The sequence below is a fragment of the Lynx canadensis genome, chromosome A3 (genome assembly GCF_007474595.2).
Source record: "Lynx canadensis isolate LIC74 chromosome A3, mLynCan4.pri.v2, whole genome shotgun sequence".
Lineage (NCBI taxonomy): Eukaryota > Metazoa > Chordata > Mammalia > Carnivora > Felidae > Lynx > Lynx canadensis.
The window spans coordinates 17,688,079-17,714,723 of record NC_044305.1 but is presented as its reverse complement, the minus strand read 5'-3'; the positions used below and the strand labels follow the sequence as shown (position 1 = coordinate 17,714,723).

The window sequence follows — 26,645 nt, the reverse complement described above, 5'->3', positions numbered from 1 at the left end:
ATTTCATCTCCTAGTCATCTTCCTGCTGTTCTCACCATCCTTCATTATAACGGCTTCCATAACATCCATTAGTTCACTTTTCCCTAGCACCTAGTTCAGCACTTGGCACAACGTTGTAAAAGCTTTAAAAATGTTTACTGACTAAATGAATGAATGAATGAGTAACATGTTTAATTCCTTTATTGTTGCTCTGTCCCATATTTGAGCATCCCCATGACTTAGACCTGACACTTTTAATCTATTTCTGTACCAAGTGTCTGTACTGGAACAGGTCCTTCTTATTATTCTACAGGAGGGGCCTTTCTCTACAGATGGTGCACGATGGAGATTCTCAAACCTGAGGGTGCGCCAGAATCAACTAGACAGCGTGTTGAAAACAGGGATGATTAGGCTCCACTCTCAGAGTTTCTGATTTGGTGAATCTGAGGTAGGATCTGAAAATCTGCATTTCCAAGTTCCTAGGAGATGCTGGAACTATACTTGGAGAACTGGTCTATGGAATGTCATCTCCGGCCCCACTGTGGAGCACATACTACTTACCTGCTGTCTATTCTCCATCAGTCACCTCAAACCTTATTCCCATCCCCAACCCCAGCTCATTTCTCCTAGAACTGCCTGTGAGCACAATATACTCTTTACTCAAGCATTTCCATTTTCTTGGGGCTTTATCCTAATGAAATAATAATAAAAATCCATGTATTACATGGACATTGGAAAACAGCTGTGTGTATGGCAGGGGTTCTTGATCTCAGCACGATTGACATGTGGGGCCAGAGAGTTCTTTGCCGCATGGGCTGTCCTGTGAACGGCAGTATGTTTATCTGGTTCCGTGGCTTGTACCCACCACCTTCCAGGAATGCCTCTCGTTCCCAGGTGTGACAAATAAAAAATGTCTTTAGGCACTGTCAAATGTCCCCAGGAGGGAGGCTGGGGAGGGCAGTACTGCCCCTGATCTACAACCACTGATACAGACAGGTGAATATAACAGTGTAACATGTAGGAAATACCAGCATGTGCTCCATACCTTGAAAACACTTGTAACCCTCACAGCAGCATGACAAGGGCGTGATTATTTCTTTTGTTTTATAGGTGAGGAGTCGGAGGCCCAGAGGTTAATCCCAAACTCATAAAACAGGTAAAGGGACCGGGAGGGAATGGAGCCCCGATTCTTTAGCCTGCAGAGTCCTGTTCTCCCCGTTAGCCTTTTCTGCAGCTTCTCTTCAATTGCAAACCATCAGTCACAGCCTCATAAATGTCTACCGATAGGGGATTGCTTCAGTAAATGATGGTGCATCCCCCGGATGGAATATTATGCAGCTATTAAAATGATAGAGTGCCATTAAAAATGAAAACTATGTAACAACATTGAAGAATGCTAACTGGCTCACATTAAGTTAAAAAAAAAAACCCAGAGAATGAAACTGTGTACCCTGTGATTACCACTGTGAGGAAGCGTGCCTATGCTAACGTGTTATATGGAGGGTATTAAGGATAATTTTCATTTCTTCTTTGATACCATTGTTATCAGAATGTCTTTGCCATCATTATTTTTAAGTAGCAGCAGGGTAACGAAATTCAGGATGTTAGGTTTTGTCATAGGTCTTCCTTGCACCTGAACTGGTGGAACTAAAGCTTCTCTAATCCTTTGAGTGTGGCAGGGGTTTGATACGCTATCACTTCTGCTCAGATAGCACAGTTGCATGTATGTTTCTGAGCCAGGACATCTCTCTTTGAACTGACCCGCTTCCCCTAAGCACAGCAAGCTGGAAGCACAGAGGAAAACATTGCTGAAGGCATCAGTGTGGATCACTCGGGGAGCCAGAGCTGTGAGAATCACGCGATGTGTCTGTCAGAGGGTACCCTGCACTGCACTGGTTTCATGCATTATGCATCAAGAGTGGCCTGGCACCCTGGCCCGGCCGTGCAGGAGAAGGCTTGCATAAGGCACATCTGATGAACTGATTGGAATGTCAAAATGTCATTAAGGATAAATTAATGGATGTGTTACTTTGGCTGTAAGAGGCAGAGCCAGCAAGACAACAGGCTGCCGGCAGGCTGTTCCCTAGCCCAAGACAGACGGCGTTTGCAATGGAGATTCATGGTCTTTATGTAACGTGAGGTGCTTTGCAGGGAGAAGAACAAACAGAAATGCTCCAGCACTTAAGCACCGTAAAATCACAAGCATGAGATAAATTAATTAGCGTACACTAGGAAGGCGGCTGGTCTGTCTGCACTCCTGAGGAAAGCCAGAATGGATGGCACTGGGCTGGAGAGGATGGGTCTCAACACCAGACTCCTAAGGAAAGCAATTGAATTTAATGTGCAATCATAAACTGCAGCTGATGGAAAGATAAGTCTGGTCTGTGTTAATTTTTTCGTGGATGCCATTTCTGTCTACTCCTCCAAGCTCTTGGTGTCTGTGGGTCAAATGTCTTAGGTGACCAGGGAGACTGGCACCACCACCGCCACTTGCTTCTGATGCCATGGGGGAATCAGTACTTTGACACAGGGGAAACTCTCTGGGAAGCCTGACTTCCCTTGGGACAGCCTAGATAACGGTGGTCCATTATTCTGTGATGGGAGGCTCACTACCCCACACTCAACCTAGTCTATTGTTGGACAAGCATTGTTAGAAAGGCCTTTCTTTTTTTTTTTTTTTTTTTTAAATTTTTTTTTTCCACGTTTATTTATTTTTGGGACAGAGAGAGACAGAGCATGAACGGGGGAGGGGCAGAGAGAGAGGGAGACACAGAATCAGAAACAGGCTCCAGGCTCTGAGCCATCAGCCCAGAGCCCGACGCGGGGCTCGAACTCACGGACCGCGAGATCGTGACCTGGCTGAAGTCGGACGCTTAACCGACTGCGCCACCCAGGCGCCCCTAGAAAGGCCTTTCTTACTTAGGCTTCTCCAGCATCTTCCTCCTTGCAACATAACAACAACAACAACAACAACCACAACAACAACAACAAAGCGACAATGAGAGTAGCTAATGCTCACTGAGCTTTTGCTAGGTGCCAGGAACTGTACTCTGGTAAAGTCAGCACCCTATCTTGGATCAATCATCCCCACTTTATAGTGTAGGAAACTGAAGAGCAGAGAGGGTGAGAGAGATACTCAAGAGCACACGGCTAGTGCATGGTAGAGCCAGGATCCAAACCCAGGTCTGCCTAAAACCAAGTCTTAACATCTTAACCATCACATAATTCTAACTTCCATAACCTCCACTCATGGAATAGAGCCTGGCTTTCAGAGCAACACAGAATGTGAGAAGGCAACACGGATGGAACTAACATTTTGGGTATGTAGTGGGTACTTTGCTAAGTACCTGGCCTGGGTGAGCCTAATCAATCTTTTTTCTTTTCTTTTCTTTTTCAATATATGAAGTTTATTGTCAAATTGGTTTCCATACAACTTTTTTCTTTTTTTAATTTGAGAACAGTTGACACACAATGTTACTTTGGTTTCAGGTGTACAACACAGTGATTCAACTTCTCTGTATATTATATACTATGCTCACCATAAGTATAGCTACCATCTGTCACCATACGGCACTATTACAGTATCATTGACCATAATCTCTATTTTATTGTATTCCCGTGACTTATTCATTCCACAACTGGAAGCCTATATCTCCCACTCTCTACTCATTTTGTCCCTCCCTCCACTCCCTTCTCTCTGGTAGCCATCAGTTTATTCTCTGTATTTATAGGACTGATTTTTCTTTTTGTTTATTAGTCTGTTTTTTTTTTAAAGAATCCAAATGTGATGGAATCATATGGTATTTATCTTTCTCAGTCTGACTTACTTCACTTAGCGTAGTACTGTCTAGGTCTACCCATGTTGTTGCAAATGGCAAGATCTCATCCTTTTTTATGGCTGTGCAATGTTGCAGTGTGTCTGTGCACACATGCACACATTTGTCCTTTCTTATCCATTTATCTTGTCTAATCCCTCTTTCACGCAATAGCCCTGTTTGCTTGAAATAAGTTACTATTTTATCCAACTGAGATCTTCTTGTCTTTGTTTTTTGTGTTACCAAGTGCAATAATTTTTAACATACGAGAGTTAGTTACATTTCCATATATGAACAATTAGAATATGAAATTTAAAAAATGGTGCCATTTAAATAGCACGGAAAAATGAAACATTCAGGTATAAATCCACCAAAAGATGCAGGGATCCTGCATACTGAGAACAACACGTGGATGATAAAACAAATGAAAGTAGACCCATACAGACAGAGAGACAACCCCATATTCCTGGGCCAAAAGACTCAATACTGTTACGATGTTGATTTTCACCAAACTGATCTATAGATTCAACACAAGCCCAATCAAAACCAAGCAAGATTTCTTTCAGGTATCAACATCTGATTCTAAAATGCCATCGTACACTTATTTTTTTTTATTTTTATTTTTTATTTATTTTTGAGACAGAGAGAGACAGAGCATGAACGGGGGAGGGGCAGAGAGAGAGGGAGACACAGAATCGGAAGCAGGCTCCAGGCTCTGAGCCGTCAGCCCAGAGCCCGACGCGGGGCTCGAACTCATCGTATACTTATTTTTAAAGAAAGAAGGGGGGGAGGAAGCTTTCAAACCTTAACTGTCCAGAAAATGAAACCAGACACCTGTTGTCATGCTAAATATCATAATCATCTGGGTACATTTTTATATAATGTTATTCTTCTATGTCTGGCATAGCTGAATTTGAATAAAATCCTCTCCATAGCACAACTTTATTCGTAAGACATTATAAACAAAAACATGTTAAGAAACAAAAGTTTGCTCTAAAAAATTAAAAGTGGGACTCAAAAAGCCCGTTTAAGAAATAACAAAAATCACCCCCGACCTTATCTTTCCTTTAATCTTTGTCCTTATTCCTCCAATTCAGATTATAAAATTTCTTACAGCTAGAAAAAGATGAATGACCTTTTTCCTGTTTGAGTCTTGTCCCATTTAGACAGTGAGTGTACTTAATGGAATAAGGGGGTGGGAACAGGTGGTTTTCTCTTCTTTTCTCCAATTATAATTTGGAACAATGGTTATATACTTTCAGGCAGTGACCAACACTGGACTTAGCTCATGGCATACTCCATCTGATCTCAGAGGGCATAGTTCCTCCCAGTTCTGCTGCCCGATCCCTGTCACAACCACCTCTCAATCCATCATGAGAACACAGTACCAGTCACTGGTAACTCTGTTCCATGGATTTCTTTCTTCAAGTAGCCTGTGACCCTGTTCAGTTGGGTGAGACTTCATTTCCTTGCATTTAATGATACTTCCTCACTGGAGTGCCTTGAAAGTTATAGGAGAGATCTGTATAAAAGCACTTTCTAAAGTGCAAAACACCAGTAGACATATAACATAAAATACAATAATAGCTGCAATGTACCAAGCACCAACCATGTACCAGACACAAAATTAGATGCTGTACACGTGTTGTATTATTTTATGTAATCCTTGGTAAATCCCCAAGACAACCCTCCAATTTTGGTATCACTGTCTTCCTTTGACAGATGAGGAAACACAGGCTCAGGTTAGCTTAGAAAGGGGCAGAGTCCAGGGTCACCTGGGTGGCTCAGTCAGTTGAGCGTCCGACTTCGACTCAGGTCATAGTATCACAGTTCAGTTCCTGAGTTTGAGCCCCACACCAGGCAGGCCACTGTCAGCACAGAGCCTGCGCTGGATCCTATGACTCCCTGTCACTCTCTGCCCCTCCCCCGCTCTCTCTCTCTAAAAAATAAATGAACATTTTTTAAAAAATGAAAGAAAGTGGCCAAGTGCAGGATTCAAACACCAATTCAGTCCATGCTCTTCTCTTTACAACATTGCTTCTAGGTACTGAGTATGGTTTTCCTCACCATTGAGAGCTAAGGCAAAAGCACTGTTTAATACCCTTAAGAGGTGAGAGACGAGATTATAAAAGTATAATTTATTGAGCTCCCAGCTTAGATTACTACACCTGCATAGTAATATAGTGGATGCATACACTTTGAGCCAGCCACTGATCTCCTGGAAAAACCTTACATCCCACATCTTCACAGTAGTTTTGCTGTAGAAAGCAAAGACAACACAAAAGAATAGAATGAGATCCCTTATTAAGTGTATCTGAATTTAGAGGTTTCGCTAGAAGTTCTCTCTTCATCAGATGTCCAAGTCATAAATGATGTGGGAAGGCAGAATAAAGTAAAATGCAGACTATCTTAGCTTTTCTTCATTTCTAAAAACGTTCATTGTCGCTAAGCTATTTTCCAAAACAAAACAAGCCTTCTTTAATCTTAAGGCTCGATTTGGTTTATAACCTTATTAAAACACATTTTCACTCGTTACAAAGTCAAGTCTCCCTCTAAAAACCGGGTCTTTTAATACTTCTACTTAAAAAAAACAAAAACAAAAACTGTGTGGTTGCCATATACCCAACAATCCCCACCCTTTTAGAATGTTTTGCCCAGTGGTTCAAAGCCATTGGAATTAAAAACTGCTCCAGAAAGCTCAAACAATGTTTATTCTGATAAAAATCAGATTTCACAAGCAGAAGTACTCGGCTCCTTGAGGTTTCACTGATGAAGAGAAGGCTCATGAACACCTATTTCCTAGGAGACAGATGATGGCTGAGGGGTCTTTACTCCTCACAGTGGTACCAACACCACTAAGAGGAATGATTGTTATGATAAATTAAATAATATTTTAAAATGTGCCTGGGTCATTTTTGCCATTTGTTAAATGGCGTCTACACATTCGTGAATAGCATACAGATTGTCTACTTCAATATCTAAAGGAAGGAAACAGTGTTGGCAAATAGGGCTCTGTCTTCTTTGGACTCTGCCTTCCAAACTCAATTTCCATTAGCATAACCAAAGCTGTGTCTATTTGATGATACAGTGGGAACAAATTCCCAACTGAGGTTCTAGGTTAAGTGGCCAGAACGAGCCCTCGTGCTTATCTTCCAAATGATTATATTCCATGACCCTGGATTCTCAAGGTCTCTCAGTTGGATGGTTCTTAGCCATGGTTTCAGATTAGAGTAACCTGGTGAACTTTAAGATGTCTAGCCAACCCTTGAGACCAATGAAATCAGTTCTCCAGTCTTTATGAGTTGTGACTTATGGTACTCTCCCTACCTCGCTGCCCTCCTCAAACATACACTCTGAACTCTGTGGCCAGGAAGGAGGCGACATTCCTAATGTGACAATGGGACTGTTCACAACAGAGTGGCCCTTCTGCATTCTGAGACCCTTTCCACTTTTAGGGCAGGTTTAGGTAGTGACAGACCTGTCACTCTCCAGCTCCTATTTTAGAAATAACCACGGGTAGACATTCTAACAACCCCAGCCTTTTTTCTGACCACTGGTCTACAAAGTGTTCTTGTGTTGAAATGATTTTGTCCACCCTCGTGACGCTGGCCAGAATCATTAACTGACTCTGACCTCTCTCACCGATATCCGCATGGATAGATGCCAGGAGGAGGCATGTCTTATCCGATTACTCAGGGAGACATTTTGTGAGTTTAAGAACCACTATCTACAATAGACCCTCTTCATTCTATTGGGCAAATTCTTCTTCCATTTAACTTACATTTGGAAGTTACAACTTCTATCTTCCCCCAACCCCCGACACCACCCACCATGGCTATGTCCCAGCTCAGTTCTGCCATTTAATAAAAGACAACCATTCCCCTGGCACAGACATTATATCATTTAATTTCTTAAGATAATCTCATGAAGTGAGCACTAAAATTCCCATTATACAGATAAGAAACAAACTCAGAATGCTCAGGATTCACAGCTGCTAAGTAGTGGCACTGGGATTCACACTTTCTCCTTCCTCTTTTCTTTCCCTCTCTACTCTCTTTCTTTGTTCCCAACTCATTCCCCAGCATGTAATCTATTTAGTTATACAATGTGTGCATGCGTGTGTGTGTGTGTGTGTGTGTGTGTGTGTATTTCTAGACAGTGAGGCCAAAGAGAAATGTGGGTATCATTTCTTTGGTGAGGTACCCTCTTAAGTTGGTCCAGAGGTGTCTTTCCTCAAAGCAGATTCAGTGACTTCTTCCCTCTGCCATGTCTTCATTCTCCTCTTCCAAGTATATATAACATTATTTTGTAACTTTTTAATATGTGAAAGTTGCCTTTTAAGCTGTGAGCTTCCTGAAAGAAGAGTATTTCTTTCTAAATACTTAACGCCTGGCTCGGTACTTAGCACAAAAGAACAACTGCTCAGTAAATGCTCATGAATGAAAGAATATGTCACGGAAACAGCAATGTAGGTGTTATTACCCCCATTTTACAGACAAGACACTGAAGGTGGGACTCAGTCAAGTTCCTGAAGGTGCAGAGCCAGGATGCTGGGGCTCTTTCCTGCACGGCATAGGCATCCATCCAATAATACCTTGCTAAGTGCCTCCAAGCCCAACCAGACACCTAGGTACTAAGTGGGAAAGCACTTTGGAAGAGGTAAAGCTGTATATACAAACACGACATAATCATTATCATCATTATCAACACTGCAGAGCTTAACTAAAGCACTTCCTTCCATTAAAAGCACTACACTGAAACGTTTAGAAAGGCATTTTCCAGTTTGAGCCCCTCAGGATCCTATCTTTGCTACAGCCCTAGCTGAAAGCGTCGTTCCCACTCTGGGGCTGCTTGCTAAAGGCAAGGGATTTCAGAATTAAACCCATCCTGCCCTGGAGGGCCTTGAGGAACATGGTGGTGGGCACTTCTGACCCTCGCTCTCTCCTCTGGCTGGTCCAGCAAAAGCTACAGTCACTTTTGTGATGCACAGTGAGCTCCCCCAGGCGAGAGCTATGCATGGTGATGCCCACAGCCCAAAGAAGAGCAAATGCCTGTGAATGAATGAGTGCCCAAGGATGAAGTTTTTAGAGTTTACTTATCATCAGCAGGCAACAAGTGGTGACCCCAATTAGTTGGTACACAGAGGGTCCACAGGCAATGATACGTGCACGTGCAGGGTAGGGGCATGCCACATACTCAAATCCACTTGTCTCCAGTGGACAAATGGAAGAGAAGCCAATGGAAATGTGGCAGACTGTGTTCCTTGAGAATTGGACTCTGAGACAGAGACTGACAGGCAGGAGATGAACTAGGAGGCGCTTCTGGGGTCAACATCTATGGGAGGGAAAGGAAAAGACAGGTGAGGGAAAGGAAGGGAAAGAGTGGGTGGAAGGGGAACTTGGTGATGCATGGGAAATGAAGACTTAAGGCAACCCCATGGGAAGCTCTGAAGCTGGGGTGACTCTCACACTCCCGTATTGAATAGCTACTGGATGACCTTGGATGAAGCAGCTCTGAAGGAAAAATGATCCCAAAGACGGCTGTCAGCCAAGAGTTGTCTACCAGCAGTAATTCTGGTCACTAGGGGAGTAAGTCTTTCATTCTTTAAAAAACAATTTTTTTAATTAAAAATTGAAGTATATAGTATTATATTAGTTTCAGGTATGCAACATAATAATTCAACAATTCTATACATTTCTCACTGTTCACCAAGATAAGTGTACTCTTAATCCCCTTTATCTATTTCATCCATCCCCACCACCACCTCGTCTCTGGTAACCAGTCGTTTGTTCTCTGTATTCAGGAAGTTTTTTTGTTGGTGGTCTCTTTTTTTCTGTTTTGTTTCTTAAGTTCCACATGAGTGAAATCATATGGTATTTGTCTTTCTTCAGATAATTTATTTCACTTAGCATTACACCTTCTAGATCAATCCATGTTGTTGCAAATGGCAAGATCTCATTCTTTTTTTATGGCTGAGTAATATTCCATTTTATATACATATACGTTTTATACCCCCCCACACACACATACACTTCCACAACCTCTTTATCCATTTTTCCAAAGAAGACACACAGATACGTACAAAGATGCTCCACATCACTCATCATCAGGGAAATGCAAATCAAACCCACAATAAGGTATCACTTTACACCTGTCAGAATGGCTAAAATCAAAAACACAAGAAACAACAAGTGTTGGTGAGGATGTGGAGAAAAAGGAACCCTCGTGTATTATTGGTGGCAATGCAAACTCGGGCAGCCACTGTGGAAAACAGTATGGAGGTGCCTCAAAAAATAAAAAAAATAGAACTACCCTCTGCTCTTATAATCACACTACGGGGTATCCACCCAAAGTCCTTCATTAGTGAAGGGAGCTGTGAGTAGCACATCGTAACTTTCTCCACGAGAACTTCTCTTTCCAACCACATTTTGGTATGTCACTGCTTTCTGTCAGCAGTATTCCCCATACTCCTGTTTACCTGCTTTACAAAGTTCAAATGCATTTACAGAACAGAAGCAGAATCACAGGCAGACCTTTCCAAGCCTCAAGGCATCACTAAAACCTAGTTGGGTTTTAAAACTTAAAGTATAAACTTAAAACTGAAGTATGCACATCTTCTATCTTCTTTGGAGGAGAAATGCTCATTTGTATCTTCCCTGATTAAGTTGACAGAGCCTCTGACTTATAGATTTGCTCTGTTTGGTATTTATGACTGATGTGTTTAGACTCTAATTCAATAGAGTGAACAATAAAGCATCCATTCAGTTGCAATCCCTATCCAAATCTATCTGTGCACATGATCTAGCCCACTGCATTTATATCTATCTTGTTGTGGCAGTATTCATTAATTTTATGCATTTATAATTGTGAAATGCAAGTACAACATTTCTAAACCTAAAACCAATATAAAATTACAAAAATATGTCTGATCTGAAAGACACCCCCCCCCCAATCACCATACGCCAAAAATGTATGAAGATGGATACTCTTCAGGAGAATGGAAAAGCATAATTCAATGGGAGAGAAAACAAAATGGGGGTAGCAACCTCACACATACACCCACCTGGGTGCACTCATTCAAGTAATCGACACAGTCTGATGATGTCTGATTTGTTCTGGGCTCCAAGTTAGTCATCAGGAAATGAAAGATGAGTAACACACAGTCCTTGTCAACAAGGAGACAGACGTGCAAATACACCACAGGCAGAATAACCTAAGAATTGTTCGTGAATGAGTGAGTCAGGGGACAAATGAATGAAGGCTGGATGCAACAACAAAGGTGAGGACACGGATACGGTCTGCCTAAATATGAATGGCAATTTCCCCCTTCAGTTGGAATTTTCCAGGCACAGAGGGTGGCTAGGCATCCCAGGAAGAGGGCCAAGTGCAAAGGTGTGATATTGAGAAAGGGACAGTTGTATCGGGGTGATGTAAGGGTGTCAGGAGAAAAGCTGCTCTCAAAGTAGGCATGCAAAATAAGAACTTGAGGTGTGTGCTAAGATGCAGATTCCCAGGCTGCACTTTCAAGGGGACCGAGCTGCTCCGGGGGGGTTGAGGGGGCAGGAATCAGTTCTCACCACAGTCCTCCCCTTGGCTGCACAGCAACATGGCTGCCATCTCTGCCTGGCCCTCATGGTGACACCTTCCCCTTCCGCTTGTCAACATGTCTGCTGTCAGCTTTTGGTAATTGATACTTATCATCTCTAAACGGTTTCCTTCAATTCCTATCTTTTCTTCATTTTTATTTGAAGTGGCTGATGAATTACATAAAAAGCTTTTTGAGTATCTCTTGATATAATCATTTTAAATTCCTCTTTACATGTACTGAGGCAACAATACTTGATTTGCAACAGCCTATGATGTGAAGAAGTGTATGCACTGACCAACAGAGGTGATTTCTTACTTTGGTTGAAGATCTACTACATAATAAGCATTTTATTATGTCCTTGAATCCTTGAAAGATCTCTGCGAGGTACCCATTTTTAGTCTCCACTTTACATCTTAGTCAACTGAGACCCAGAAGCTGCACAGGAGCAAAGGTTGCCTTAAAGATAGAGAAGCAAGGAAGGGAAAGGGTCTGGAGGTAGCTAAAAATCGTTGCCATTTCTTTTCTTTTTGAGAACAGACCATCTCCCTGTTGACTTCAGCTGTTATGGCTTTTAATATCATCTTGCTCTTCTCATTCACATGAGGAAAACCAGAAAGAACAAGAAACATTCTTAAGACACATTTGCCCCTTCCTGCCCATGATACCAAGTAATTACAGTGAGAGTTCAGAGAAAAGCACCATTCCCATGGGTGGAGAGAATCAGGGAAGACTTCCTGTAGGAAACACTGTTAGATCTGGACCTTGAAGGGTAGATGCAGGATTCAAATATGCTGGAATGGGGAAAGATGGGAAGGATATGGGAACTCAAGAGTTCCAGAGTCTCTGCAGACAAGGCCCAGCCCAGGTCACTGTTTTCTGTCTCCATGACACGTGTACAGGCATTTACCTAAGGCTAAGTGGAACAGTTAAGTGCTCTCTCTCTGCTGGAACAGTTGGTAAACAACTTAGTGCTTTTTCAAGAACTGCTACACTAAAATGTCTCTGTTTGAAACAATTACAGTGCCCATCACACACCTCGAGATAAATTAATCCGTGAACACATTCCAACTCTTAATATCCTTTTAAAAAGCAGACACTGAAGTGGTTGGGAGCTTCTTTACTATAGAGAAAAGCAAAAAGGCATTCTAGAGAGGCATTTCTGTTAGCTCGGAATGTAAGGAATCATAGCTGCTACTTTGTAGTAGCCACTCTACATATACCCTCTCACCAGCCCTGGCAAAAACGCAAAAACCTGGGGAGTTAACATTGTTATCACCACTTTGCAGATGAAGAAACTGAGGCTCAGAGTGGTTCCATGTATGTTCAAGGTCTGAACAGTCGGACATAGAATTGGGATCTAGGTCTGACAACAAAACTCACATTATCTCCCTATTTTTTAGCATGTGCTGGACAATGAAGGGCCCCATTATAGACTCTTCTCTGTCCTTAGGTCTCAGTTCCTTTGGTCTACAGCTCTGTTTATCCTGGTCATTATTAGCACTCTGTTGGCCCATCTTCACTCTAATCCCCTGGCTACTTCTGATCTGGCAGCCCAGTGCTCTCAGCTCTGACCAGCTGGCAAATACCCAGGATGGCAAAGACAGAAGTGCCTCAAGGGTGTCCTTGTCAGCCAGGAATAGCTACCACTTCTTGTCCCTAGCAAGGTACTGATGTCCATGAACAGAACTGAGGTTCTCCAGGCAGGTTGAAAGCACCCACTTGGGGTCTACACCTAAGAATGGAGTTCTGAATCTGGAAATCACGGGTGTCAGCATTTCCTTTTTGTTCCCTTTTCTCCACCTACATTCATCTCTCCATCCTACAGTCTCACAGAACCTGTCGTGCCTCCCCTCTGAGGCTGCTCCCTATCCCCACTTTGCCTCCAGACCTTCCCTTCCAGACGTGCCCTCCCCCTAACCACCCACCCCCCACCAGCATCTTCAGCCTCTTCCTCTGCACAGACTCCTCTACTTCGTTGTATACAAGTGCCCAGGATTTTCTCACCCTTCAAGTACTCTCATGTTTCTCCTCTGCTTTAGGGTCTGGTGGTTAAAAAGAAGCATCCTCCTCCTCATGGGCTCTAGGCTGGCTTTGTCCCTCAACCCACCCCATGACCTGCACAAATGACTGCTGATGCTCAGATGTCTGGGACACGCTCACGTTCTCCACTGCCATCTCTCTGCATCTCTACTGTAAAATCTTCCTTCTGCAACGGACTTGGTTCTTAAAGCTTTGCTCCTACCTCTCTGTCTGCCTTTCCAGTTCTCCTCCTCTGAATCTTCAACCACGTTCAGTTCCCCAAGCTGGCATGAGCTTCACACGCTAAGATCGGTAACTCAGGGGGCACCTGGGTGGCTCAGTCAGTCGAGTGTCTGACTGCACTCAGGTCATGATCTCATGGTTCGTGATTTGAGCCCCACATCAGGCTCATTGCTGTCAGTGCGGAGCCCGCTTTGGGATCCTCTGTCCCCCTCTCTCTCTGCCACTCCCCTGCTTGTGTGCACTCTCTTGCTCTCTCTCTCTCTCAGAAATAAACATTCAGTAAATCTGTGACTTAGAACTCTAAGTTTGCACAACTGCACAACTGTTTATCACTGCACCTCGAACTACAAGTACTTGCTAGTCTGTCTCCTATACTCTTGCACTGTGCATCTTGGATTCTGCCACATTACCCAGCACAGTGCCTGGCATGAAGTGGGCATCCAAAGACAGTGCTATGCACACTGTCTAACAGACGGAGGAGGTGAGGTGCCCAGAGACAGGGATGGGTCATCGCATGCCTGTGACTACTGTGGAACACTGGTGCCAGAAGAACCTCTCGAAGGCCAGAGGAGCTCCCAGGGGCCACCACTACTTTCCTGACCCCTTATGGTTTCTACAAAAGGAAATAAAGAAAACTAACATTTCATTAGTGCCAACTTTGTGTGAGGCACTTTATAAAATCCCTCATTCCCTGAGTTAGGCAATGTTACCCCCATTTTAGAGTTAAGAGAAATAAGGCTCAAAGAGTTCTGAGGATTTCCTCAAGGATTCATAACTGGTGTGTGACAAAGATGTGGCTTGAACCCAGAGCTGCATGATTCTTGAAGCTCATTCTCTTCACCACAGCAACAATACCCCATATCATTTTAACCCCTGTTCCTTTGCAGATGCGGTTCCCTCTGTTTAGAATTCTTGTTTCTTCAGGAGTGGGCAAATCCATCCCTACAAACACTGGTAACTATCCCCTGCCCCATTAAAAAATTAGTCACCCGAGTAAATGCCTCTATAGGACAGTACATATAGGTGCATCTCAGCCAACATTTCAAGCATTTGATTTTACACTAGTCCCCAGACAGGCTTGAACACTAGGAAGGTAGCGCTCAAAGTCCTGGCCATCTCTCCATCCACAGTGTCTGGAACATAATGAACATGTTCAATGCATGTTTGCCAGATGAGTGAATGAACAAACAAAACAGGTTCTCCGGTACTTTCAGTGTTGATGGTGGGGTCCATCGGTTCCTATAGAACATGATGGTGGTGGCACCAGAATCTTATTTACTCAGTGCCTAGCCTGTTGACCTTAGACCGAAACACTGAGCAGAGGGGGTGGGAGAGCCTTTTGCTGGCTAAATCTGCGTCTGTGAAGGCTTCAGCAGATGGTCACTAACAGGCATGGCCTCTCTTGTAAGGCGGGGTATGCCAGGGTAGAGCTAGACATAGAATGATGGACAATACACTTTGCCAGAAGCCAGACATTCCGAGTTTTAATCCCACTGGATATGTGATTTCACACACTTCTCTGGACCTCAATGTTCAAACACTGGAAATGCATATTAAGGATATGGGGTTACTTCAGCGGTTTTCTTAACTTTTCATACCAAGGATCTATTCGTGTAGTTTTTCTTTCCCTTTACCGTCATGTTTTCAAAATGTCTGATTTAATAATGAGAAAAATCATCATTTTTATTTAGAAAGTGCAAAAAAATTGACAGGCAACAGCCCACACATAACTACCCACAAAATGCATTGATAAAAGGAGATAACTATTGCCAAACACCAGACTGAGATAATTCCAGCCCAAAGACCTCGGATGTTTCTGTCACCTATGAAGCTGGTTCTAGGTAAAGTCCCATTTCCCTGTAGACTTGCTGAAATAGTGGAAACAGCCAATGAATTTCTCTCTAACCTTTGAGCCCCTTAAGGCGACACATTCCCCCAAGTAGACATAAATGGGCTCTGAAGTTGCTGAGATCTGTGATTCTGTTTTATGTCTGCAAGTCCTGCAGGGGGATTAGGTTGACCTCTTCTTGAAATTTGGGGATTTCTAACTATAAAACGACACTGCCAAAGGAGAAACAGCCCTTCACAGCTCCAAACAAAGGCGGGGGGGACGGGGAGGGAGGAGTCCAAGATGGAAGAAACATAACAGACATCAACAATGCAACAATGACAGTGCATTTTCAAATGGAAAACATCTATGGGAAATAAAAACTTTGGGGCTACAGATGACTTAGACAGAAGTGAGTATGAGAAACCAACAGACACTTGGTTGGTGCAGGAAATGCATGCTACAGGTTCCCTTACAGGGCACGAAGCAAAGTTTCCCCGGGTCGATACTTACAAGTAATAGGAGTAGGAATAAGCATTTCTTCTATATATTGATGGGCAGTCAGATGAAGGAAATGTCCAAAAAAGGGGAAAAAGAAAAGACAAACAAACAAGAATTAGATTTATATGAAATCTTGATTCTTAGAAATGCACATAGTATTTCAGCATCCCAAAGTTCAAGGAGATGCAAGTTTCTCTCCTAATCATCTTTGCTGAGAATCAAATACTTCCAGTGGTAGAAGGAATGAGAGAGACTTCTCTTATGATGGAGAAACTCACTACTCATGCAGAGAAAGCCACATCTAATGTTGGCTGTTTTAATTGTTTATAAGTCCTTTTCTATAGTCAGTCAAAACTAGCCTCCTTGTAATTACGACTTTTTGGTCCTGGGTCATATTTCTGTGGCCTTCTAGAACTACTCTACCACTCTTCACATGACAGTTCCCTTAAGATCTAAGGAAAGCCATAATGACTTTATGTTCTCTGTTTCAGGTCAAACTGCATCAGAACCTATTTAAATAAGTCAGGTAAGTTCTTGCCAAAAGCAAGGTAATCAGGTAGCAGCATTCAAGATGGCTCCCCCCCAAAAAAAAGATGGCTCCCCAATGATCCACGCTTCCCAGTATGCATGCCCATGTGTAGTTCTTTCCCACACTGAAGCAGGAATGGCCCTATGTGACCAAAAGAATGTGGTAAGAATTACATTCTGGGACTTTCTAGGATAGATGAGGAAGAAGACTTGTAGCTCTGCCTGGGTATTTTGAACTCTGAGTTGGAACTCTGACTCTCCATGTAAGAAGTCTAAGTATCTTGAGGTGGCCATGCTGAAAAGATCCTGTGGAGAGACGCTAAAACCGTATGAAGAGAGATATCCAGCCAGCCCTCACCAGTTGGATTATGTCGATTGAGACCCTTGGTATCATGGAACAAAACAAGTCATTCCTTTTAAGCCTTAACCAGACCATAGATTCATAAGAAATATAAGTCACTAAAATTCAAGTTTGTTACCTATCAGTAGATAACCGGAACAAAATTCAAACTTCATCATTAAAAAGCACTGGACGAAGAGAAAGGAATTCCAACTTTCAATCTAAATAGACTACAACCTTAAAAAATTCTCTGTGCCTTTATTTCCTTATCTGATCCTCAGATGAGCTGAACCAGACCATTAGTTTTAAAAACTGTGTGTGCAGGATCCTGGGGGCTCTGTACAGTAGCCTCATTGAAATGGGATGGGGGAAACTGAGCAGGTAGGATTGCTTATCCATGAAAGCCAGCAAGCACTTCTTCTCCATTTTTACCTCTTTTATAAATTGGAGTTTCATTTAAAATGTCACATGACTAAGAATTCCACTCTCCAAAAGAATGTTTGAAAAATCACTACCTGCAATCTCTTTCTGATGTCCCTTCTAGCTCTTGGCTTCTGAATAATAAAAATCTCAAACAAGTCCATGATATTCCCTTTGTTATAACTTTTTGTATTTTGTAGGAAAATAAATAGGAATGCTTTTATCTTACAGACTTAGCCGCACTGACAATAAGTGACACATTTGTGGATTGAGAAAAATTGCTGATAATTAAGGTCCCCAAATATCCATCTGAATAGGCAAGAAAAGTTCCCTTCCCTCTTGAGTTATTTGGTTAATTGCAAGTGTTATCCAGTTTGCTTGGCACAGGAAGATACAGTTTTATATCTGCAGGGTGGGAACATGTCCTCAGAGCCTCAAATTTCTCCCTCTCAAGTTTGAAGTGGCCAAAGCCTCTAAGCAGGGTGACCTCTAGGCAGGCGACCTCTAGGCTTTCTCTTATTTATCAGGAGAGCCCAACTCCAGCTACAGAAGATAAGTGACTCTGAGAGCTAAGAAGTCATGGCAGAAAAGCAGCTCCATGCCTGCTTGTGAAGCTGGGCTGGGGAAAATGAGCCACAGTGCAGCAAGATCTGTTCACTCATAAAACTGTTCAGTGTCTTGGGTCAGATGAACAGGGACCCTAGATGATGAAAGGGTTGAAGAATTCCCTGCCATGATGGGTGGGAGTGGAAGAGCCCATGTAAGTCACCAAATCCCTCCCACCAACCATACAGGTTCATGCTGTAAGGAGATCATTCCTCTCCTTCATTGCTGGCTCTGTGGTCCCGTGACTGGAAATTTGATTCCTTGGGGAAGAAAGTGCAGGATCCATTTGATGAAGACTTCTAGACATGTATGTTCCCCATTCTGTCAAGAACAAGCAGGCTGAGAATCGAGAGCGCAGGGTTCTGATCCCAGAACTTTCACTTGCTCACTGTGACATTCTGGGCAATGTTCCTCCCCCTGGCCCTGTGTTTCCTGATCCATGTACCATGGTGAATGGCATGGATGACTGCCAGCCTAAACATCTTTGCGGAGTGGAAATGTGATGTCTTAGCATCCCAGCACCACCACTTGCTAACTACATGTCTTTGATAAGTCACTATTTAGGTATCTCTGAGTCTCAGTTTTTCCATGTCAAAGTTGGGAGTGATAATTACCTATTCCCAAAAGTGGGCATTAATATTAGATTAATCTAAATCATATTCAGATTATATATGATATATAATATATAAAGTATTTTAAGTAAATTATATTAAGCTAAACACCTGACATTATGAGTGCTCAGTAAAGGGGAATTTATGCCCCCACCTTATCCATACATATAAGGTTTGCTGCTTCTCACTCCGGTAACCAGGAACAAAGTGTTCACCTCTTTAGGAATATTTAAAATAGTATTAAAAGAAGAGAAAATACTTACGTAGCACTTACTATGTGTCAGGCATTGTTCTAGGCTCTCATATATTAACTCATGTATTCCTCACAACCACCCTGACAGGTGGGTATTATTATCAGCCACAGATGAAGAAACTGAGGCAGAGAAGGTTAAGTAACATGCTTAAGATCTTGCAGCTAGTAACTGGACTTGATAGCAATGAGGCTCTAAAGCTGGACAACAACATGGGTCTAAGCCCACGTTCTTGACCACCAGCCTATGCTGCCTATATGAAGGAAGAAACAGGTGTATGTTGAGCAGCACAGTGGGTCTGGCATTGATATGACACATGCCTTAAATCTTTTAATCCTCCCCATAACCCCATGGAGCAGGCATTATGTTTCTCATTTTTGGTTGAGGTATCTGAGGCTCTAAGGGGTCACTCCTCACTCATAGTGAGGATCCTACTGCTGTTGTGCAGTTTGGGGCCAATGGCAAGGCCTCCATCCTGAGCCAGATTTCCTCACCATCAGCAGCCCCAGGCTGTGCTCTTGGGCCCCAGGCTGCACTCAATATTCTGGACCTTCTGGGATTCTCTGCTTCCAACCTTCAGGATTTACCTATGGTTGGGCCACCTCCTCAGGACAACACACTTCCCTATCTTCAAACCACCTCTTCAAAGTAGCTTTTCTGAGTTATCCTGGTTGTCATCAAAAGCCAGTGCTATCCCTGACCCAGCTTTAAGGCAACTCCAGATTAACAGCAACTGACAAACTTCTATTGAGTATCTGTTCCCAATTACATTGCAAAGTCTTCCAGGGCAAGGATTATAGTTCTTTTCTGTGTGGCCAAAACACAGTATACATGTGTGTTTTCTCTGAGGCTTGAAGAAGTTTTACTGAAGGTCTAAATTCACAAGGATACAGTGATATTGTAAGTAACAGATTGCCTGAGACCAAAAATCCTGAGCAGGAAGACAGCTGTGCTTAGGAAAAAAAAAAAAAAAAAAACAAAAACAACTCCAAACTTAATAAATCACATATTACACAATCTTCTTTTCAGCTGGCTGACAAAACTGATGCGAGGCACAACTTTCCTTTGTTCCATACTAAACAGGACCGAGCTTTCCATTTAACCATCCATTTGATCATCTACCTATCCATCTAGCTCATAAACCTACCCATCCACCCTTCTACCTATCCATGTATCCATCTATGCATGCATCCAACCACCCATCCCTCTACCCATCTAACCATCCATCCATCTACCCACTTAGCAATTTATCCATCCACTTATCCATCTAGCCCATAAACCCACACACTCATCTATTCATCCATCCACTCATCTTCCCTTTAATCCAACAATCCATCTATCATCTACTCGTCCATCTTTCCATCATCAACTCAGCAAAAACTTCTCAAGGGCCTACTACGTGTGCCTGCTCCCTGCTAAGTACCAGAGATAGAAAGACAAATGAGATCTTGATCCAGCCCAAATGTCTGATGAGAGAGCCAGATAAGGAGCTTATAAAACAAATAATAAGAGCTACCACTTAAACAGCAGGAGGTCACTTATGTGCCAGGTACTGATCTAGTACATTATGTGGACTATTTTATTTAATCCTCACTATGAAGCACTATTATCCTTGTTTTGAGGATGAGGAAAGTGAAGCTTAGACAACTTGCTCAAGTTTACATAGTTGAGTATGGGATGAGAATCCAAGCAGTCTGACTTTAGGAGCCTCCATTAATAACCACAAGGCTCTAGTGTCTTCTGGAGTGATAAATAGTATTGTGGCAACACAGGGAGCAGTGGGACCATATTCAGGGGGGAAGGATGGGGAGGGGGACAGATAAGGTGGCCTAGAGTCTATGATGCTTGAGTTATAAAGTCAAGGAGCATTTAGATGGAGTAGGAGGAAGGGTATTTCCAGGAATATGGAACTGTTTATAGAATGGTTAGGTCTGTTAGCAAGGTGAGAATGTCAAAATGTTGGCAGGTCTTAGTTCCCAAAGAGCTTATGGAGCTCAGTCTCAACACCACTGGGCATAGGAAGTACCAGTGACCAAATATTTTTCTAGATGAATGATTCTGGCAGAAGTGTGAGAATAAAGTTGTAGGGGAGAGGGACTGGGGTCATGAATGCTGCTGCAGAGGTCAAAGCAAGAGACGTTGGGGGCCTATCTCGTAATGGCCATGGGGAAGGAGATGTGAAAGTGAAAGTAGGTGATTAAATGTAAGCACACTGAAGAGGACCTCCAAGTTTCTGGCCTGAGTGGCTACGTAGGGAGTGCAAACAGAAGGATTCACTTTTCAGTGGATGGAGCAAGGAGCTGTTTAGAATGGGATGGACAAAACAGCATGACATCCTTAATTTGGGCTGTTCGCCCACTGCAATGAACCACTCAAAATCATGACTTACAGTTCAGCATCTCAGCAAGTCCTATTTTATATTTCATTCAGGCTAGACATTCAGGTGTTTAAGAGTGTCATATCCATTATCAGACGGGCCAAGTTTGAGACCCAGCTCTGCCACTTATTAGCTATGTGATTTGGGGCACTTTCCTTCAATTTCACATTTCAGCTTTGTGATCTGCAGCACACTATAATCTCATAGTGGCACAGTCTCTTTTGGCTGACCCACAAGTTCCCTTTCCCTATTGACTCACTCTTTTTCCCCCCCCCCTTGATAGACAGTGTGTTCCCTGAAGGCTCAGATCATGCTATATCTTTCCTATGCTGCCCTTTTAGTCTTACACCCTCACCACAGGACTGGACTTATTCTTTGTGCTCCATGTTGATATTTAGGTCTATGTCCTGAGTGAAGCTTTCCTGCCCAAGGGATGGAGTGTTAATTCTGGGCCCCATCTGTTCTAATTTCACCAGACTCCTCCATTCAACATGTTTTTAGGGAATCCCCAGTATCCACATGGCACATTTGTGATAAGGATGAATCAGAATAGACAGCTGATGGTTTAGTAAAGAAGATAAGACATGAATACAAATGACAAATATAACAGGATACAATATGGATCCTCACAGAGGGGATCCAGATGGTGAAGAGATTGTGTCTAGATTGGAGGTCAGGAAGGGTTTACTGGAGAAGGCAGCTTTTGAATTAGATCTTAAACGGGTAGAATGTGGTCACATGGAACTAAGGTACACAGGTATTGAATGAGGAGGAAGCTTCACAAGCAAGGGTATAACAGTAGAGTAAGACTTTAGGAAATGTTCCAGAGTTACTGTGAGCAGGGGGACAGCGCAGCTTGACAAAATTCTCCAGATGTCCTAAAGCATGTGCTTCTTTTCTCATCTCTACCCCAGGAACTATTGTTATAAGGCAGGAGAAGCCATCAAGGGATTTTAGACAGCAGGTTTGGGAGTACAAGTTTCCTTTCTGAAATGTTACTTTGGCTGCATTGTGGAGGATGGGTTGGAGGGGCGGGCCTGGGGAGGAGACTCATACAATAGAGCTATGGGGGCCTCCACCAGGGAAGGGGCAGTGCAGGGACTGAGGAGAGGGTGTGACCAAGAGAAGGTAAAGATGCACGTTCAGAAGTATCAGGGCAAAGCAACCCTATCAGTTTGGCTGATGGAGTGAGAGGGAGTGCCTGCCACTGAGATGGGGACACAGGACTGTGAGCAGGTCGGTGGACAGGTGATGATTTGGGCTTTGACCATGAAAACCTTGAGGGGTTTTCAAGGCAGATGTCCAGAGGCAGACGATACAGGGTGAGAAAAGGCTAAAGCAGAAGATCCTGCCCTCTCAGGTCATTTTCACCTTGAGGCCAGCAAAATGACAACCACCACATGGCTAAATTCACACCTGAAGACCTGTGTACATGGTACAGTGGCTACATGCAGGGGAGTATCAATGCATCTTTCTGGGGTTGGGGGCTTGTGGGAAGACTCATATTAGAGGTATTAGTTGGGAGTCCTACTTGGAAGAACTTGGGGCTGAGGGTTAGAGAGTGACAGGAAACTTGTAGGTGAACACAAACACCTGACATTTGATTCAGGGACACAATATGCATTACAGCAGAGAGCAGTAGAAAATGACCCCTGAACCTGGGTTGCCGGCTTCCTATTTCAGGATTCACTTACTTTCTACCAGTCTGCGTGGACTAATAGAATAGAAGGTAACAGGGGCGCATGGGTGGCGCAGTCGGTTGAGCGTCCGACTTCAGCCAGGTCACGATCTCGCGGTCCGTGAGTTTGAGCCCCGCGTCGGGCTCTGGGCTGATGGCTCAGAGCCTGGAGCCTGTTTCCGATTCTGTGTCTCCCTCTCTCTCTGCCCCTCCCCTGTTCATGCTCTGTCTCTCTCTGTCCCAAAAATAAATAAACGTTGAAAAAAAAAATTAAAAAAAAAAAAAAGAATAGAAGGTAACAGCATTCAGTTAACTCTCTGGAGTCACAGAGCCTGGTTTTGTATTTCAACTGTACCCAAAACCTTGGGCAACTTATAAACCTTTTTGAACTTCAGTTTCCTCTTCTCAAACAAACAAAGGTGTACCAATGTCCTATCCTACCAGGATTATTTGTAGTATTAAAATCACAATATGGTGACAGCTTAAATGGAAAATAAACAAATTAGCTTAGATGACGTGTACTGATTGCAGTACTGCTCTTCGCATATTAGCATAGGAGCTGGCTTGGTACAGGTGATGGTCATGTGTGAGATGAATGTCTCTGTTAATACTGTGCATTATGACCACTTAGGCAGGGATAGGAAATAAAGCCTGTCCAGACCATTAGCTCATTTGATCTTCAGAACAACCCCATAGGATTAGCCACATGTCACAGGTGAGAAAGGAAAGGCTGAGCTTTGTTGCGTCTCCAAGGCAAACAGCACATAAATGGGACCCAGTTTTTCTGCTTCCCAGTCCACAAAAACAAGATGTATGTACCCATGAGACTGGGAACTTCTGGGGCAGACTGAAGTCACAGAGTATCAAAGTACACCAAGAGATGCACATTTATCTCAAAGTAGACTCTCATATCTCAAACTCAAGATACTTCAAATTCATTCCTGGAAAAGTTACTATCTGGACAGACCTGGTTGGGAGAAAATAGGCTAGACCAGAAAGAGCTGGGCAGGGGGAGGAGGAGGGGAGAAGGAAGTGGCTAGAACCATGTGTGGGAACTGACTTCAAAAAGGTCTCCTAAAAGTTGCTCAGTTTCCATTTGAAAAGTAAAAAGGGAATGAAAAGTTAATAGAGGATCCAGACAAGGCTTGGGGTACAAATATACCAAAGAATCCTGCTTAACCTGGCTTCACAGTTTCCCCATGCAAAAGTAAATGGTTATGCCTTAAGCCTTGGAGGACCATGCTCAGACTTTAGGAAGTATGTCCCAAGGAATAAACTGGGACTATGGCAAGCTTGTGGGCATGAGCCCATATGAGCATATCCCCCCAAACAAACATTAAAATGTAGAACTTCCCATATGTGAGTGGCTAATAAATACCCTCAAACATCAAGGTTAAGGCATTAAGGCTTGAGCTTGCCACCTTAATTTTCATTGAAAGCTCCCAGAGCCCTAAGGTAGTAAGCCAAGAGACCACAGGGGTGGCCTAGCAACCCTTTGGCTGCACATTTCTTTGGGAGAGGATGTCCAGCAATTCTTTTTTTATTGTTTATTATTTTTGAGAGAGAGACACACACACACAAATACACAGAGAGCAAGCAGGGAAGGGGAAGAAAGAGAGGAAGCCACAGAATCAGAAGCAGGCTCCAGGCTCTGAGCTCTCAGGACAGAGCCCAACACGGGGCTCAAACTCACAGACCGTGAGATCATGACCTGAGCTGTAGCTGGCCGCCCAACTGACTGAGCCACCCAGGTGCCCCAGATGTCTAGCAATTCTAAAGGGAGGAGGCCAGGGAAGAAGATGACCAGGACTGTAGTAATGAGTCTCTATTTCAAAACTCAACAGGGTGGTCATGAAAAGGAGGTATGTTCTATTACCTAGGTGCATACAGAAACCCATTCTAGACCATTCTGAGGTCCACATGTGATCAAGGGAACCAGGAGTAAAGGATGGAGCCAATCATCCAGCCAATATCCAGTATCCTGGTAAGTAACTTGATATATCAGGGAGGGGCTTCAGGCTCCCTTCTTATAATGCTCATGTAAACCTTTATATCTCCATGTAGCCCTGATTCTGCATTGGTCTGCATTCAAAGAAATCCTCTCCAAACAGCCAAAGGTACTACAAAAAAAAAAAAAATACTTTAACTTGTATCTTTTGCAAACTGTAAGGGAATCCTGTTTGAATCATCCCCCAACAGGGGCTCCTGGGTGGCTCATTTGGTTGTGTGTGACTTCACCTAAGGTCATGATCTCATGGGTCCCTGAGTTTTAGCCCTCTGCATCAGGCTCTGTGCTGACAGACAGCTCAGAGCCTGGAGCCCACTTTGGTTTCTGTGTCTCCCTCTCTCTCTGTACCTCCCCTGTTCTTACTTTGTCTCTCTCACAAATAAATAAACGTTAAAAAAATTGAATCACCCCCCAACATTTCAGACCCCTTTCTACAACCTTACATTTCTCAACATCCTTTCTATTACAAAACAACCAAGCAACAAAACATCCCTCAGGCTATGTCTCTACCCCTCTATTGCCCACCCCCACCTTTGGAATGTAAATTGTTTAGCTGCTTTCATTAAGTCCTTCCCTTGGTCCTCTGTATCTCTAGCCCATTCTCAGTTGGCCTTCTATTTTAGTATCACAAAAGAAAACACCTAAAAGCAAGAGAAAGACTCTCTTTAGGGAGTCACAAGGAAGCCCTATAAGGCCAGTGATGATGAACTCTACAGAACAATCTAGGGACATCTCATGTGTACTGAAACCTTTTGTCTGAAGCTTTGGGGAAGTTTTCAAGCCAGCTGAATCCCTTAGTAGCAGAGAAAACAGGAAACCACTACTCCCATGTCTGTAGAGGTGAGGAAGAAGACCCAGCTCAAATCAGTGGAGAGGACTTGGCAGGCATTTGACTTCTGAGAGTTCCTGCAACCAGGAACGAACTCTAGGTCACACTGGGACACTGAAGAGATGCTGACACACCAGGGTCCTGAGTTGTGATGATCTGCCTATTATTTGGGGGTTTCTTTTTGTGTAATATCTCTTCTTTTTAGGTAGCTGTGGGCAGCATTCTGGCCAGCAGTAAGATAGTGACAGACTCAATTGAACAATGAAGTTTTCCCCATACTTCTACACAGGGCTGGAGTAAGAAGACCTAAGGGAGCTCACCAAATGCTCCACTGTCTTTTGGGGGCATCTCTAGACATCAGAAGACACTGTAGGTTAGAAAGTGTGTAGACCTACCTTTATGCTCTCTTTCTCCTCTCCTCTCCTTTCCTTGCCCTACACCTATCTGTAAATTATCACTATCAAGTAGGTCAGCAAAAGGTCTTCTTTTCTCCAAAAGATACTGTATATGCAAACACTGGTCAGCCTCCACCTCCACCCACCCGCCTCACTGCCAAAACATCTGAGTTTTGCTTCTCGGGACAAATGGTGGTCATGTGATGCCTGTTGGTTGGGTCTGATGGACAGTTTTGATAGAGGTGAGAGATGATGAAGACACGCAATAGAGGTTAAAGCCACACAAAGGGCTCTCTTTATACTTGTTCCCACCCTGGAAACAGAAAGCCCTTTCCTCCCTCCTGAGAAGTCACACATTGCAGAAATAGCTGTGGAGAAGGAAGTGAAATTTCTTCACAAGCTCACAGACGGTGGTGACGTGGGTTAAGCCAGGCTTTAGAAAGAGCAAAATTGGAAGAGCTTATCTGACTTACAAATCAGTGGCAAAGAATGAGAACATTTCAGGTCTATCAAAGAGGAATGAGATTCTATTAAATCAGTTACTTTTTCCAGGTGACAATCCCCAGCTCACCTCTGCCTCTAATGCATCTGTGACTCTAAGAAACATGTCAGCAATCTTACATGTGCCC

The 26,645-nt window shown here is 43.3% G+C and overlaps 1 protein-coding gene across 1 annotated transcript in view; it reads right to left on the bottom strand.

The window, feature by feature from the left end:
- The window catches only part of PTPRT (protein tyrosine phosphatase receptor type T), a 934,550-nt gene that overhangs the window by 148,733 nt on the left and 759,172 nt on the right, over window positions 1–26,645 (bottom strand). Inside the window, exon 19 of the mRNA XM_032592759.1 lies at window positions 15,986–16,015. Coding sequence (XP_032448650.1) covers window positions 15,986–16,015 — 30 coding nt within the window. The remainder of the gene's footprint in view (window positions 1–15,985; window positions 16,016–26,645) is intronic.